Source organism: Dendrobates tinctorius, unplaced genomic scaffold, assembly GCF_039654945.1.
Source record: "Dendrobates tinctorius isolate UK_male_01 unplaced genomic scaffold, ASM3965494v1 ptg000129l, whole genome shotgun sequence".
In the NCBI taxonomy this organism is placed as follows: Eukaryota; Metazoa; Chordata; class Amphibia; order Anura; family Dendrobatidae; genus Dendrobates; species Dendrobates tinctorius.
Genome location: NW_027361797.1, coordinates 22,710,620 through 22,728,139, shown reverse-complemented (window position 1 = coordinate 22,728,139; position 17,520 = coordinate 22,710,620). Strand labels below are relative to the sequence as shown.

Below are 17,520 nucleotides of genomic sequence, written 5' to 3'. Positions count from 1 at the left end.
AGTTGACATTGTGAAACTTTCTCCTCATCTCCCTACTGTGTCTGTGGAGCTCAGCCACAGTGGTCTTGGGGTTCTCTTTACCCCTCTCACCAAGGCTCTTCTCCCATGATTGCAGAGTTTGGCTGGACGGCCAGGTCTACGAAGACTTCTGATGGTCCCAAACTTCTTCCATTTAAGGATTATGGAGGCCACTGTTCTCTTTGGAACCTTGAGTACTGCAGATATTCTTTTGTAGCCTTGGACAGATCTGTGCCTTGTCACAAATTTGTCTCTGAGCTCCTTGGCCAGTTCATTTGACCTTATGATTCTCATTTGGTCTGACATGCGCTGTGAGGTCTTATATAGACAGGTTTGTGCCTTTACAAATCAAGTCCTATCTGTTTAAACACAGCTGGACTCCAATGAAGGCGTAGAACCATCTCAAGGAGGATCACAAGGAAATGGACAGCATGTGACTTAAATATGAGTGTCTAAGCAAAAGGTCTGAATACTTATGACCATGTGGGCAGCATGGTGGCTCAGTGGATAGCACTGCAGCCTTGCGGCGATGGCGTCCTGGGTTCGAATCCCACCAGGACAACATCTGCAAGAAGTTTGTATGTTCTGCCCGTGTTTGCGTGGGTTTCCTCCCACATTGCAAAGACATACTGACAGGGAAGTTAGATTGTGAGGCCCATCGGGGACAGTGATGATTATGTGTGCAAACTGTAAAGCGCTGTGGAATATGTTAGCGCTATATAAAAATAAAGATTATTATTATGTGATATTTCAGTCTTTTCTTTTTTAATAAATTTCCAAAAATTTCTACAATTGTTTTTTTTTTTCCTTCAAGATGGGGTGCAGAGTGTACATTGAGAAAAAAAAAACTTTTTTGAATTTACCAGATGGCTGAAATGAAACAGAGTGAAAAATTTAAAAGGGGTCTGAATACTTTCCGTACCCACTGTATGTATATATATATATATATATATATATATATAGCCTGTATGCTAGATGGAGATTGCTGCTCGACTTGTCTTTTCATAATTCTAAATAGGTGTTTGATTGGATTCAGATAAGTAGAGATTCTTGGCCACTGAATCAATTTCACCATGTTCTTCTTCAGAAATGCAACAGTGGCCTTAAATGTGTGCTGTGGATCATTGTCATTTTGGAAAAGTGCACGTCTACCAAATGGCAAGAAGTAATGGTACCATCTGCTATTTCAACATAGAGCAGTACATCTGTGAATTCATGATACCATCAATGAAATGTATCTCACCGACACCAGCAACACTCATGCAACCCAACATAAGGACACTGCCACCATCATGTTTCCCTATAAGCACCATGCTTTTTTTTATTTTCACTCCTCAAATCCATGTAGTTAAGAAGCAATCCGTTCCAAAACATATATCTTGTTCTCTTCACTGCAGAGTATAGAATTCCAGTAGTCTTCATTTTTTTCACAATGGGTCCTGACAATTTGTAAGCGGTCTCTTTTTGTGCATGGGTTTTAGGAGAGACTTCCAACGTGGATGGTACGCATACATGTAATTCTGCATTGTACGAAGTATCGAGTCACAGGAAATACCCTGGTTTAGCTTTCTAATTCTTTAGCTAACAGCAGTGAACTTGTATATGGATTTTCTTCAACCCTCTGCAACAGAAATTGCTCATGTTCAGGTGTTAGTTTCCATGGTCGGCCTGGACATCTGTGAGATGGTTGCAGTTCAATCTTTGTTAAATTTTTGTATCACTTTTGCTACAGTAAAACTTTGCTGATCCTTTTAAAGCCTTCACTGTTCTTATGTATATACATTATTTTCCCTCTCACATTTCTCTTCCATGTAGTGCCATTGCGGATAGCATGAAATTGAAAGGGGTTTTCTTTATTAAGCAATGCTCTTTTATAGTCAACTGTCTGTTGGACATTTTAATGAATAATTAAACTTACCTGTGGTTGAATTTTTGTTAACTAGAATTTTGAAGGCTAAATTTTAACCTTTGCTCCTAAGACTTTCATTGGTGTCCACTCATTTTTGTAACATAGGCAACATAGTCTTGAATTTATAAGGAAAATTATTTTTTGGGGTGTGCAAAATAAAAAATCTTGAATGTCATCAATGATCCACATTTGTGGGAATATTTTGTAGCATAGCATCCCATAGAAAAATGGTGAATCTGAAAGGAAAATGTTTTTTTTGCCAAATTTGTTGGCATGTACTCATTTTATGCTAAGCACTGTATATATGTATGTATTCATAGAGATAGACATACTTTGATTTTTATGGATAAGGATTTAAAAAAAGTGATATTTTTAAACAAAAAATTATTTTATGTTCGAGAAACGCTTTCAGACCTAAAATTGCTTTTCACAATTTTTTTTTTCTGTTTACCATCAAGGTACAAAATAGAACGTAAACCATTTAATTAAGGAAAATATTAGAAAGCAATAAAAAAAATATTTTAAAGCATGGTTCCAGGAAAGTGAGGGGATTGGGGGCAGCTGTATGTTTTAAATATACAATAACAATAAATCATGAGTCGAAAACCACCATTATTATCGGAAGTTAAGAAAAATCAATGACAAAATAAAGATTTCTAAGCCACAATATCTGAGCAGAGCAGCTAATTTCTAATTAACTTGACCCACGAGAATTTAAGACAGGCAGTAATAACCATTTATTTTGGTTTAGAAGCCATAATGTTTGGTAGCTGGACACTGAAAAAAATAAACTATTTTAATATGGATTTTGGCTTCGTTTAAACTCAGCTCAGCAGAACGGGAAGCGACTATTCCATTAATTTAATGATGCTAACACTGGTACCATACATACTTTATAACCAGATGTGTAATGTATACGGCCTCTGTACAAATCTCTGGTTAGACCGCACATGGCGTACGGTGTACAGTTTTGGGCACCGGTGCTCAGGAAGGATATAATGGAACTAGAGCGGGTACAAAGGAGAGCAACAAAATTAATAAAGTGGATGGGGGAACTACAATACCCAGAGAGATTAGCAAAATTAGGATTATTTAGTCTAGAAAAAAGACGACTGAGGGGCTAATAACCATGTATAAGTATATAAGGGGACAATACAAATATCTCTCTGAGGATCTGTTTATACCAAGGAAGGTGATGGGCACAAGGGGGCAATCTCTGCATCTGGAGGAGAAAAGCTTTTTTCACCAACATAGAAGAGGATTCTTTACTGTTAGGGCAGTGAGAATCTGGAATTCCCTGCCTGAGGAGGTGGTGATGGCGAACTCAGTCAAAGGGTTCAAGAGAGGCCTGGATGTCTTCCTGGAGCGTAACGATATTGTATCTTACAGTTATTGTTAGGTTCTTTAGAAGGACGTAGATCTGGGGATTTATTCTGACAGAATTTTATAGGCTGAACTGGATGGACTAATGTCTTTTTTCGGCCTTACTATGTTAATCTGTACTTCATGCATTGTGCATGATCTCATCCAAGATCTCAATCTGTGCACGCACCGCCATTTTCCCAAAGCCCATAGCAGGGATATGTATGGGAGAGGGGACCTCAGCTCACCGCCGTCCGCAGCATCGACACACTCCTCCTGCCACTGTCAACCTCCTGAATCAGTGACTCTGACTCCTGTGACCCAGCTCCACTGTCCCCCAGGTAAGAAACAGGGATTTTTGTGATAAATTCACCGTAAAATCCTTTTCTCCAAGACGCTCATGGGGGAACACAGGTACTATGGGTGTATGCTACTGCCGCCTGGAGGCTGACAATAAGTGAAAAAAAGAGGTTAGCTCCTCCTCCGCCGTATACACCCTCGCCCCGATTGCGGGCAGAAACCAGTTTAGTGCAAAAGCAGTGGGAGAACAAAGTCAGCCTTAATGCAGGCAACATGTCTAGAAAAGAACCACCCCAATATCAACGAAAATGCACATTAAATAAACAAGAGCCAACTGGCTATCAGGGTGGGTGCTGTGTCCCCCAATGAGCGTCTCGGAGAAAAGGATTTTACAGTGAGTTTATCACAAAAATCCCTATTTCTCCTTCACCTCATTGGTGGACACAGGAACTGTGGGACATCCTAAAGCAGTCCATGGGTGGGAAGTTGACTCACCGATCCAAGCTACATGCACCTCCTGTCTAAAGGTGTGCCACCGCTGCTTGGAGAATCCTTCTACCTAGGCTCGCATCCACTGAAGCCTGAGTATGGATATTGTAATGTTTGGCAAACGTGTGCATGCTGGACCAGGTTGCAGCCTTGCAAACCTGTTCCGTTGAAGCCTGGTGCCGAAGCGCCCAAGAGGCGCCCACTGCCCGAGTAGAGTGTGCTCTGATCCCTGCTGGAACAGGCGCACCTCTGATGCGGTAGGACTCCTGAATAGTCAAACGAATCCATCTGGCTATGGTCAATTTTGAGGCAGCGAGTCCCTTCCTGCGCCCCTCGGGGAGTACGAATAGCGTGTCTGTCTGCCGAAGGGGTGCCATCCGTGACACGTACCTCCTGAAGAGCCTTTTCCACACGGTGTACCGGTGCTGGAGAAAATGAAGGCAAGACAATATCCTCATTAATGTGAAACGAGGAAATGACCTTCGGCAGAAAGGGGGGAGCTGGTCTGAGAACCACCTCATCCTTGTGGAAAGTGAGAAACGGGGCTCGGCAGGATAGAGCTGCCAACTCCGAGACCCGCCTGATTGATGTTATCGCCATAAGAAACACTACCTTCCAGAAAAGGTATGACAAGGAGACATCCTGTAGCGGTTCAAATGGAGCTTCCTGCAGAACGCTTAGGACCAGGTTAAGGTCCCAAGCGTCCAGGGGCTCCCTATAGGGAGGTACCAAGTGGGAGACTCCCTGGATGAAAGTCTTTACCTTTAAATTGGCAGCAATTCTGCGCTGGAACAGGACGGATAAAGCCAATATCTGTCTCCTGAGAGAGCTCGGGGCCAATCCTGAGTCTAGGGCAGGCTGTAGAAAGGCCAAGATGTTGGGAATAGAGAATCTCACCAGAAGATAACCACGGTCTCGACACCAAGAAAAGAACACCTTCCAGTGGTGATGGTAAATTCGTGCCGATGTAGGCTTCCAGGCGCTAACCATTGTAGCCACCACCTCGCGCCCAAACCCCGCCTGGGTCAGAATCCAAGATTCAACGGCCATGCTATCAAACACAGGGCCCCTGAGCTCAGGTGGAAGATCGGGCCCTGGGACAGAAGATCTGGGCGCTCTGGCAGTCGCCAAGGAATGTCGGCGAGCAGCTGCACTAGATCTGCGTACCACGCTCGACGGGGCCAGTCTGGGGCCAGCAGAATCACTGGAACACCCTCTGTTTTGATCTTCTTGAAGACCCTTGGAAGTAGTAGCAGCCGGGGGAATAAGTATGGGAGGAGAAACTGGTTCCATGGCAGAACCAATGCATCCATGGCGATCGCCTGCGGGTCCCGGGACCGAGCGACAAACATGGGCACCGAAAAAATGCCTCGAGTCATTTGGCTGAAGATCTTTGGGACCTGGTTCCCCTCGACCTGGGCTGGTGAGCACGCATTCTCCCTAACGGGTTGGCTCTATATGAGACTTGTCAATCCCTATCCTGGTTGGGGCGACCTGAAGTGACGGAATTGGCCGCTGTAGTCCACCCGGGGTTGCGAAAGGCCCGAAACGGTGCCTGAAACTGGTGGCGAAACAGCAGATTGACCTTTTGTTGAGGGAGAAAACTGCTCTTCCATCCTGTAGCGTCGGAGATGAGCTAGTCTAACTTCTCTCCAAATAGGCAGCTGCACTGATAAGGTAGAGAAGTCAAGGACTTCTTGGGGGTTGAATCGGCCCGCCATGTCCTTAACCATAAAGCTCTCCTAATGGAAATTGCGTTTGCGGCAGCAAGTGCCACGCAATTGGCCGCATCCAAAGAAGCATTAAGTAATCCCTGGCCATAGCGATCTGACTTGCGATCTCTGATACCACTGCAGGTAGGTCCCTATCCTGCAAGGCTCTGTTCAATGATTCTGACCATGAAATCATGGGCTTTGCTACCCACATTGCCGCGAACGAGGGAGAGAGTGCTGATCCTGATGCTTCAAAAACTGAGCGAGCCAAGCTCTCTTTGAAACGATCAATGGGATCCTTAACAGAAGAACTGCTAGGTACGGATAACAGGGTTTTAGAGGCCAAGCGTGACACGGGTGGATCCACCGTTGGGGATTCCGTCTATTTTTTACAGAGATCCGGGGCAAACGGATACCTCGCTTCCAGCACCTTCTGGCCTGAGAAACGTCTGTCTGGCCGTTCCCTGTGTCATTGCACTATGTCCTCGAACTCTGGGTGAGAGCAAAACACTCTATGCGGCCGCTTAGCTCGCTTAAATGACACCTTATGGCCTGAAGCCAGGGAGGAATCATCCTCAATCCCCAGAGTCTGATTGACGGCTTCGATGAGGCTGTCCACTGTTTCTCGACAACCCGGGGTATCTAGGTCCAGGGGTTCATCCGAGTCATAATCTGAACTTTGCTCGCTCTCGACTGCTGGTGAAGGAGAGCGAGAAGCAGAACTCACGGATGCTGAGGCACCGGATGGACCGAGAGATGCCATGTGGGTTCGTTTCCCCCGCGTCTGCCTGGAGTGAGAGCGGCCCCTGCAGGCCGGAGGCTCCTGTGAGGTGGAGGACCCCTCTAAGACAGGCGAGCCACTATCCCTGCCCCTATCTGGGGCGCGAAGGAACTCGATTGCTCTTATAAGTGACGTCATAGACTGCATCAGTGATAGGGCCCATTCTGGGGGACTTGGAACACTGGGCTTGGTCGCAGGTGAGGGCTCCTGGGCGCGTTCGGAATAGCAGGCTTCGCAGTCGCTTGCGATGCGCCAGTGGAAAAGCTGCCCGACGAGATGCATGCTGCGTATAGGAAAGTGCGTGTCTTCGCTTTTCCGCACATGCTGTATCTACCAGGCATTAGTACTCCCCCTTAGGAATTAGTGACACCCCCTGAAGAAGGAACTTTATCCGAAACGCGTGTTGGGGTTTGCAGAGTGTGGTGTTCAGTGTCTCCTTTCTCCTGGTATGTGCTTGATTCATTCCTTTGGTCACATGGGCTTTATATAGTTACAATCTTTACCTGGGTGATCAGATATGGAATTTTCCCTTTACTTATTTTTTTGCTGGCCATCTATTTACTGTTAGCCCTTGGTGGCTCTTCTCCTGTGACCATATGTTACTTATAACCATTTGCAAAACCGGGCTTTATGCTATATCCACCATGTTATCTATCTAGGAGCACTGTTTACCATTGCCCTGCTGTTTTTCATGTGCCACTTTTGTAACCACATATGCTATTTTACTTGGGACTGGGGGGGGGGGGGGGGGAGGAGGCGTACTCCTCGTTTACCCGTAGCGTGGCCTCTCGGGTTGGGGTGCAGCACTTAACCCAGTCCTGTGCCCCCCACGTGTCCTGGAAGTGCCGGGCGTTGCTCCACTCAAAGAAGCGCGCGCGCCTCAGCTGCGGGTGGGCCGTCGGAAGAAGAGGCGTCCTGGGCGGTACTCCCGGTTGAGGCCTAGCGCTGGTCCTAAGCCGGGGGCTCAATTTCTTCGGCGCCTGCCCAGGCCATGGGGGGCAGGCTGCCGGAAGTGATGTGAAGAAGGGAGGCGGACTTCCGCCCGCGGCCTTGCACCGGCCAAAGCCGCGGGCTGGATTTTCAGCCTCTGGAGGCGACGGAGGTGGGGGGGCGCCACCGACCGCCAGCCGAGGATACATGGCCGACGTCAGGACACGCCGCCGTTAGCACCGGGGGGGGGGGGGGAGGAACGACTACCTTCGCCAGACAAGGCTAACGGCTCCAGCCCTGTGGACGCTGCTGCAGGAGCCGTCCCAGGCCATCCCCTCCGTGACGATGCTTCAGCTTCCAGCTCAGGTAGAGGGGAGGGGGGCCACATATAGGACTGTGCAGGCACCCTAGCTCCATCTAACTCAAAGGTGAGGAGAGGGACCGTCCGCCGCCTTGCAGCACCGCAGTCTAGCATTGGTGAAGCAGTGGGGGCCGCACGGCCTATGCTTGTGCCTCTGTACAGCCTAGGGTTTCAATAACTTAGGGTGGTTAGGGCTAAGTCTGGCATCATGTCCCACGTTGTGGGAGAGGATACGTGGAGGCGACACTCGCACGTGCTCGCCCGTTATTGGTTTGGGGAGATCGGACCCTTTCAATAGGGTCCGTCGCCCCTGTCTCTTCACAGAAAAAAGGAAAAAAAAAAAAAAAAAGTCTGCAGAAAAAACAGATGTGTGCCTCCAACGGACACTAAGCATGAACTGGTTTCCGCCCGCAATCGGGGCGAAGGTGTATACGGCGGAGGAGGAGCTAACCTCTATTTCACTTAGTGTCAGCCTCCAGGCGGCAGTAGCATACACCCTCAGTACCTGTGTCCCCCAATGAGGCGAAGGAGAAACATTTGGAATAAAAGACCCACCCCCTTTTTACTCCCAAATTTTGGAGAAAAAAAGGTGCGTCTTATAATCCAAAAAATACAATATATTTTTAAACTATCAGGTATGGAGGACCAAAAAGCATTTGCTCTACCACTCTATACACAACATCTACAAAGCATATAGATTAATGAACTGTCAATGGCCACATAATTTAAGGAACAGTTCCAACAAAAATGTTATCCCTTAAACCTTTCTAAATAAGTTTTTAGCATAGTCTTGTGTAGTTGAACTAAAATACTTACCAATCGCCGTCTTATCTAGTTTCGAGCAGTGCTCTGGTCCTCTTCTGGGGCTCTCTTACTGGCTTTCACAGGAACTGCTGTGCGAAATAGTTTCATTAAAGCAAGCCTATGGAGTTTCAGAACAAGGCTTCAAGACTTATACCTTGATTATGACTTCTGGGCCATACATAAACTTCAGTGTGATCCGGCAAGTATGATTTGCAGAGTACCCGAGCTGTGCTGGAAACTGGAGAAGTCAGCGATTGGCAAGTATTTTAATATAACTACACTAAATTGTATATGTATTTAGAAAGGTGTAGGGTATATTTTTTTTGGTCAGGAGTGCTTCTTTAAATACGAAATTGCAGCTGTCCTCTTATGGCAGTAAGGCCTTTGGGTGCCCCACAGTACAACAGCCTGTGTGAGACGGCAACTTCTTCACCCACTGTAATAACACACGACACAGTTCCAAAATTACAACTGAAATTATTTTGAATTATGATTAAAAAACATACGCACCCAAGATACTCTTAAGCATTAAAGAAAGTGTCCTTTGTATGACTCATTCCTAATTTGCAATACACAGAACCATAAAATATAAGAAGAAATAGCACCAGCTAGCTCACCTCTTTTAACAATCTATTACATAGTCAACATATCTGTTATATAAACTGCTTAGATAATTAGATTACCCCCTATTGTTCTTATTAAAGGGATCCATCTGTCGTCATACTATGTAATGGCATCACAGTATGGGGCCAGGTCCTCTCTATTAGGTCAAATTAGAAAAACGATACATATTTAGCAGTTTAGGGCAATAGACCATTACCATGAATACAGTAGGCTGAACGTTATACTCCTGGCTGTAGATATTTATAACTGGTTCTCATCTTATTTGCTTTACATGCTCTGGGTTGTGTGGTTCTGTTAAGAAAAGTAGCATTAGACTGCGTTCACATGTTGTTGGCATTTGTGACCATCGTAGTAAAAGCGTTGCATGGTGGACCGATGTATTGGAAAACCCCCAAAAGTGATAAGATTTTAAAATCAGCTCCCCTCATCATATTACAAAAGATAATTAACTCTTCAGGTGCTTTTCAGGAATTAACACAAAGTGGCAAACCAGGAATGAAACATTGTCCCTTTACCACCTAAATGTTGCCAAGATCTGAGGCCACTATTTGGCCGTGAATTGTCAAGGCAGCCATCATGACCACACAATCATAATCTCAGGGTGCTGATGGGGTTAAAGAAGGAGCCCCCATGATCTGTTCACCATCTATGTGCCGTAGCCACTATCGAGAGCTGCGTCTGAGGGGTTAAACAGCCATGGTCGGTGTCAACACCGATCATGGCTGATGCCACAATTCCATCTAGAAGACCAAAGGTCAAAAAAGTATATCCAGTAGAAAGGATTAGGCTACAAAAAAGTGTCACAGGGATGGTGGTTTATGGAATTGAAAATGGAAAGGTTTTATTTTTTTATAGAAGTTTATGGAGGAGAACTAACTTTAACTTACTATTTTAGAAATTTGTTATCTAATATTGATGCTGGTCATTCAGAAATCCCCCCCCTGCAAAATTCTGGGATCTAAAAAACATATTAAAGTGCCACTCCAGCTTTGTTTTTTGTTGCACTGCTGGAGTGGTGCTTTAAATGCAAGTCCCCTGCCCCGTCTCATATTCACCTTCAGCCGCCATCATTGTTTTGCAGCATAGCTGCTGTGTGTCCCCAGAGAAAACTGACCGGTCGGCAGCTCCAGTATTTCATGGAGCGGCGCAGAGGTTCACTTTCCAATACAAGTCTATGAGAACCTCGTTCTGCTGGCTTCACTCTGGCTTTCATCGACTTGTACTGAGAGCTTGTAACGTAGGGTCTGACTTCTGGCCAGTCAGAGGCTGCACCAACAAGATGTCGTCACAGGACAGGAGCAGTGCAAAAAAAAAACAAAAACCGGGGAAGACGCCGGAGGCTGAGTTTATGACCGGGGTCAGGGGACTTACATTTAAAGCGCCATTCCAGTGGTGAGACAAAAACAGCTGAAGTGGTGCTTTAAATGACTTTTATGCCATAGTTCACAACCTTCACAGCGTAGCAGCAAGTAAAAGCAGTAGAAACAATAATATATTTACAGAGACTATATACAGCCATATATAGACAAAAAAATGAAATAGTAAAAGTGCAGATACTCAAAATCCCAATTTTCTGTTTTCTGCAATTTCTCAGCTCCATAACTCCCTATATGACACTTCTGGAAAATATCTATGGAAAGTGAAGAAACTGAAAGGCTCCAAAAAGTCTGATCTATCCGTCAGTGTTTTTCTTTACAAATGAAATCTATATAGTATAAATTACGTTTTTGTCCGCTTCTCACTCTCAAAAATAAACAGGCCAGTTTAACTATTCACACGTAGTAACACAAATTGTTAAAAATTGTAACTGGAGCGTGGTGGGGTCTGATAAAAGACGCTAGGTACTCAATTATAACAAATCAAGAAGCCAAATAATACAAAATACATTTATTAAATCTTCCAAAATGAACAAAACGCATAAAGAAAGAAAACAAAAGCTGCAACAAAAGTGCAATATCACCCACTTGTTCTTTACATAACGTGAAGACCCAAATCTTGTCTCTGAATATCAAGATACAATAAAATACACAGAAATCAATGTACTAGTTGTGCTCATAGTGAACATTCGTCTTTAGGGTTAACCTTGCGCAGAGTTGGGAAGAGCTACAGAAGAAGAAATGTGATCTTGCTTTTTGATGTTGGGAAATCAGTTGACTGCTGAATGTCCAGCGGAAACTAAATGGTAACAATAATTATAAGTCCCTCAAGAGGAAAGTTAAAAAGCCACAGAATAAAGTCTGGCAAGGTCCTCCCAAGAAGACAAGTAAATATGTCATAAATTATATGTTCATCTACTTTATGGGTGAGGCCACACGTAGTGTAGTGGCTGATGTGCACACGCAAACCACAACAGAATATGGTTTGTCAGTGCGGTTTTTGGATGTAAAATGCCACAGACACACTGGAATGAAAGGAAAGAGTGGGGGATCATCCAAGCTCCATGCAAATAGAACCCAAGATGGCAATGCCTGAAGGCTACAAAAACGGGACATGCAACAGTCTGAGTGAGACCAGTCAATTTCCTCTTCCACACCTGACCCCTTCTTCAAAACTTGTTTCTCGCCTGGCTAAGCTCATTTTCTTATTTGGAAGGTACTACACGACCATTAAGGAACCCACATGGATTTCTGTAGACTTGTACTACACTCCAGAGACTCCCAAGTCACGTAGTATGCTCCTCTGTGAAGAACAATCATGTATTGTGCCGTGTTACTAGAAAAAAAAAGGGATATTTAGTGGAGAAATGTTTTGCTAAAAGTCTTATTCTTAGACTGGCGCAACGAAAAAGAAAAATAGTACTACAAGTAGAAATACTCGCCCTTAGGCCACGTTCACACGTACAGTATTTGGTCAGTATTTGTAAGTCAAAACCAAGAGAGGAAGCGAGGAAAAGTATAGCAGAAACACATCACCACTTCCCCATTTTTCACCTAATTTTGGCTTCCAAATACTGATGTGAAATACTGACCAAATACTTAACGTAGCCTTAGGATAGTTTGACACTAGTGTTTGGCAGAGCTGCGTAGTTCTTCCGTTAAGTCCCGCCCACTGCCACACCTCTTCCTTCAGCTCCGCCTACGTCAGCATGTGTCCTGCATACCCTATCTTTAACACTGGGTACGCAAGGCCATGCGAATGTATGCGGATGCCTGCGGCGAACGCAACATGTTGCATTTTGTAGTTGTTCAAAATGACACATGCGCAGTCAACCGCATACATTCACATGGCCTGCATACCCAATGTTAAAGATAGGGTACGCAGGACACATGCCGACGTAGACAAAGCTGAAAGAAGAGGTGCGGCAGTGGGCGGGGCTTAATGGAGGAACTACACAGCTCTGCCGAACGCTAGTGTGAAACTAGCCTTAAAGGGATCTGTCAGCAGGTTTTTGTTATCTCATCTGAGAGCAGCATGAAGCAGGAGCAGAGACTATGGGCTGCTTGCTGCAGTTTTGAAAGGATCCAGTATGGTCGGTTTCACATTTGCGCTTTATGGTGCAGCGACGGCCTGCGCACGGTCGCCGCTAAGCCCCGCCCCCTGCCCGCCCCATCCAGTCATCGCCGCCTACTAGCGCACATGGATGCTTTGTGATCTGCGCACCCTATCTTTAGCATAGGGTGCGCATATCTTGCGCTGGCCGGGCGCTAGCAGGATTTTGCCGTGCGCTGCACACTTTTGAAGGTGCGCCCGTGTGCGCCGAACGCAGCATGTTGCATTTCGGCGCACCTTCAAAAGTGTGCAGCGTATGGCAAAATCCTGCTAGTGCACGGCCAGCGCACGATTTGCGCACCCTATGCTAAAGATAGGGTGCGCAGATCGCAAGCGTCCATGTGCGCTAGTAGACGGCGATGACCGGATGGGGCGGGCAGGGAGCCGGCAGGGGGCGGGGCTTAGCGGCGGCCGTGCGCAGGCCGTCGCTGCCTCATAAAGCGCAAATGTGAAACCGGCCTAAGTGATATATCTCTGGAATCAGGGACTGTGCCCCTAGATCATACCTGGTGTCAAAATCCCTTTAAGACCTCCTGGTTCTGCCTCGACACATAGGAAATGTCTTCTCAGTCATTTAGTGGCCTCAGTGGTAAAATGAGACAAGATGGTAGAGACCATTGGGGACTGGGTACATGAGAGCTATGCGGGATAGGTCAGGTGAGTATCACTTTTAATTTTTCGAACCAGCCATTATTTTTCTCAATTTCTTTTGACCTGCACACACTGTCACAGAGCTACCTATATTGCATATATGGATCAGGATCACGTGTAATGTTCTTTGTGACTCCTGTTATTTTTGGGTTGTTAGTATTCATATAACTCCAGTCATGTTCTTCGTTCAGTAGCTACATTTGTGAACGAGTGAATGAGATCTCTCGAGGCGATTTAGAGATGTTCAGAATTCTAGCAGACACATCAAGGAGTATTTTCTGTCGTTGCTATTAATTTCTCCAGAAATGCTGGATGAGTTACAAGTCAGACACGCTGCACGAGGTCATCCTTCACCGCACGCTTGGAGACATGCCAGGGATTTGTGATGATGTAATTACTGAAACTCTACATCCTGCTTCTCCAGTTTTATTTTGATAAGACCGGAGTACATAGCTATGAAGAAGTATATATAGCGGACGAAAAAAATCCGCTATAGAAGACAAAACAGAAACACTAAAGTGAACCTGAAAAGAGAAGCTCCCCAAGCATCAGACCCTTTCCCTAATTGAAATGCTTGCTTGGCTGACGTCATCCACTCTACCAAATCCCCCCATAATAGGTTTTCAATAAGGAGAGAGCAGTAGGCAGTAGCCAGACAGATGTGGTGGCCGCCTGTCTCGTGACAACAAAAAGTTTGGGCAATGGCATTAATGTGCTTAATGCTTCGTTCTCAGAAAGTCATCTGTTAGGGAAGAATTTTTTATTTTTTTTTATTTTTTAGACACATATGACAGTTGGCCGATCAGATGTAGACCACTTTGCCCTAACACAGGGGTGCAGAACCTTTGGCACGGAGGCCACATGCAGCATGCAACAACATTGTGTGGCCCACAACCATCTGATCACAGAAATGAGCGTCAGATAGATGGGATCAGGGACTGGTAAGCACTGATAGATCCATATCGACAAAATGGGGGTCTTTTGGCACCTGTGTGACACTCCAGTAAGGAGTAGATGAGCGAGAGCCGTGGCCATGCATGTGTGCAACTATCTTCATTGTAGTTTTATAGAATCAACGCAATCCTAAGTTGTCGACAACTCACAAAATCCACCATAGTGAGACCTACATGCATGTATGGCAGAATTCCCTGTTTGGCATGGGATGCCTTCCTATGTGGCCCTCAACCGATCTCTTGTACCACATATTTAGAACTCAAGAGTCGGTGCATGAAGTTGGCTCTCCCTACTGTAGTTTATGGTGGGATGTGAAATATCTGTTTTTTTGCCAAAACTTCAACAACAAAGAATTCCGATAACACTATGGAGGCAATATAAAGCAAATATAGACGACTTTAAAAGGTATTATGTCAGTTATGTACTGAAGCTGGTATATAAATGCAAGTGAGGATAGACCATTAAGAAGGTAGATAAGGAGGGACTACAACCAACTTCGAAACTAGATTTTTTTAAGCAATGAAAATAGATCATCTTCTTTTGACCATACCTGGTACTTTGTCAACGGACGCAAAGACAGAGCGCTGTACGGTGGGGTCATTCCCAACACGGCGAGATTGTTCATAAAACCGGAAGGGAAGATGCTGAGCTGATGAAGAACTATGTCCAAAACCAATCACTTCTTTAGAAGGCTGGACTGGTAGATCTAAAAGAGCTGGAAAAGGTGAGAAAAACGGCAATTACCGGCTTTGTCATGGATGACTTCTACCCAATTTAGGGGTGTAGTAGCTGAGGAAAAACCTCAAATCTTTACTAATTTTGCCCATAGGCTGACACAGAATGAAGCTGCTTGGACATTCACATTCTTTTATTGATTCATCATTAAAATGAGGTGCATTGAGGGGGGGGGGGGGGAATCACGACTATAGTGGACTTTCATTTCACCTCTACAGATCTGAACATTCAGATGAACATAGAAGAACACAGGTCACTTGTTGGTTAAAAAATGTTGTCCCAGAATTTTCTGGTTTAGAAAATAAATTTTGAAATATTATATTAAGAAATTTTTGAGCTAATTTTTTTGAGTTATTAAAAGGGATCCTCCTTTTGGGATTCCCTTTAAGATGTATAAAATAAACTAGATGGTGGCCCGATTCTATCGCATCAGGTATACTAGAGTCTCTGTTAAAATAAAAAATAGTGATATACTCACCTTCCGACGGCCCCCGAACTCTGTCCCTCCTCTCACCACGCTCCCGGCATCTTCCGGTCCCAGTAATGCTTTGTGCGAAACACCGCTGATGACGTCGCGCTCTCGCAAGAGTGACGTCATCTCCGGCCCTTCTCGCTAATCATTACTGGGACCGGAAGATGCCGGGAGCTTGGTGAGAGGCGGGACAGAGTCCGGGGGCCGTCGAAAGGTGAGTATATAACTATTTTTTATTTTAACAGAGACTAGGGCGATAGAATCGGGCCACCATCTAGTGTATTATACTCATGTTACACCCGGAGCTGCTGTCACTGTTCTGCTGTTAACTAATGTAATGTACTCCAGTTACACCCAGATCTGCAGTCACTTTTCTGCTGTTACCTAATGTAATGTACTCCAGTTATACCCAGATCTGCAGTCACTTTTCTGCTGTTACCTAATGTATTGTACTCCAGTTACACCCAGAGCTGCTGTCACTGTTCTGCTGTTATCTAATGTATTGTACGCAAGTTACACCCAGAGCTGCAGTCACTGTTCTGCTTTTACCTGATGTATTGTAGTACAGTTACACCCAGAGCTGCAGTCACCGTTCTGCTCTTACCTAATGTATTATACTCCTGTTACACCCAGAGCTGCAGTCACTTTTCTGCTGTTACCTAATGTATTGTACTCCAGTTACACCCAGAGCTGCAGTCACTTTTCAGCTGTTACCTAATGTATTGTCCTCCAGAATATGTACAGGACTGTGCCTGTGTAATGAGCGACGCAGCAGTGATGCCTTTAACGGCTGTAATGTGCCTGTACAATAAGCAATGCAGCCGTGTTGCCACAACGACTAAGCAACTGTCGCTGATTGGTCGCGGCAGTTAGGCTGCGACCAATCAGCAAGGCAGGATTTCCATTACAGACAGACAGACAGAATTAGACAATTATATAGTAGATGGTGGAACTATTCTCCGCAAACGTATTAAAACAAAGACTTTTACAAATGCGATATGATATCAGTCCTCATTTAATGAACATTGACTTTGCATATATTTCCAGTATCTTATAAAGCCAGGCTACAGGCCAATTCTTGATAGAAGTGAAACCATTAATAAAAGCAGTAGGACTACAACTCCGAGGTCACTTCTCTAAGTTACAAAAAACAAATCCTGAATTAATAGGAAGTCATACAGTGCAAATTACAGTAAATTGTGAAAATATATATTATATATAAAAATGTCCCTACATTAGATAAACACATACTCTTAACTTCACATATTCTTGATCTGCTTGTTAAAAAGGTTGTCAATCACTTGAAGATTTTTTTTCTATACATGAGCAGTTTTTAAACAATAAAAGGTAAACTCACCTCTACACCTTTCTCCCACTGCTTTAGGGGCAGGCCATCCAGATGTCTCTGCTCCATTTGGTTCTCACCAAGACCGCTACAGCAGTCAGGGCCAATGATTGGATGTTTCTCTAATGATGCTCTTCTAGTCACCTGATTATTACAGCCAATCACTGGCTGCAGTGGTCCCCGTGAGCTCCGAACAGAGCAGACAATTTCCGGAACCAAGGCAGAACTCCAGAGAGGCGTGCACAGTACACCTATGTAATTATATTCGTAGGTCCATGTTCCTCAATATAATTTCCTTCTCTCACATTTAACCACCAGTTCCGTAGGAATCCAGCTGGCTCCAGATACTATTTTTTTTTGGGGGGGTGGAAAGAAACTGGAATATGTAGAAAAACTCCCTTCCCAAAATGATCTGAACGCTTGGCTTGCACAAAGACCTCTTGGTTTTATTTAGAATTGGACATGTATCAATGTACGTGACTAATACATGTGAGAATCTAAAATTCCAGCCCAACAGTTCAGACAGAAATTTTGATGGTAAGAAAGAAACAAAAGAAAAACATTTGAAATAAATTTCTCGTTCT

The 17,520-nt window shown here is 44.8% G+C and overlaps 1 protein-coding gene across 4 annotated transcripts in view; it reads right to left on the bottom strand.

Annotated features, from left to right (window-relative positions):
- Positions 1-17,520, bottom strand: part of CLEC16A (C-type lectin domain containing 16A) — a 411,773-nt gene that overhangs the window by 93,120 nt on the left and 301,133 nt on the right. For 3 of the 4 annotated variants that reach the window (XM_073542856.1, XM_073542853.1, XM_073542854.1), the window contains exon 21: positions 14,935-15,099. In XM_073542856.1, the coding sequence (XP_073398957.1) occupies positions 14,935-15,099 (165 nt within the window). Of the gene's footprint in view, positions 1-11,162; positions 12,003-14,934; positions 15,100-17,520 lie in introns of those variants that run through there. The other variant, XM_073542855.1, reaches the window with a different exon arrangement.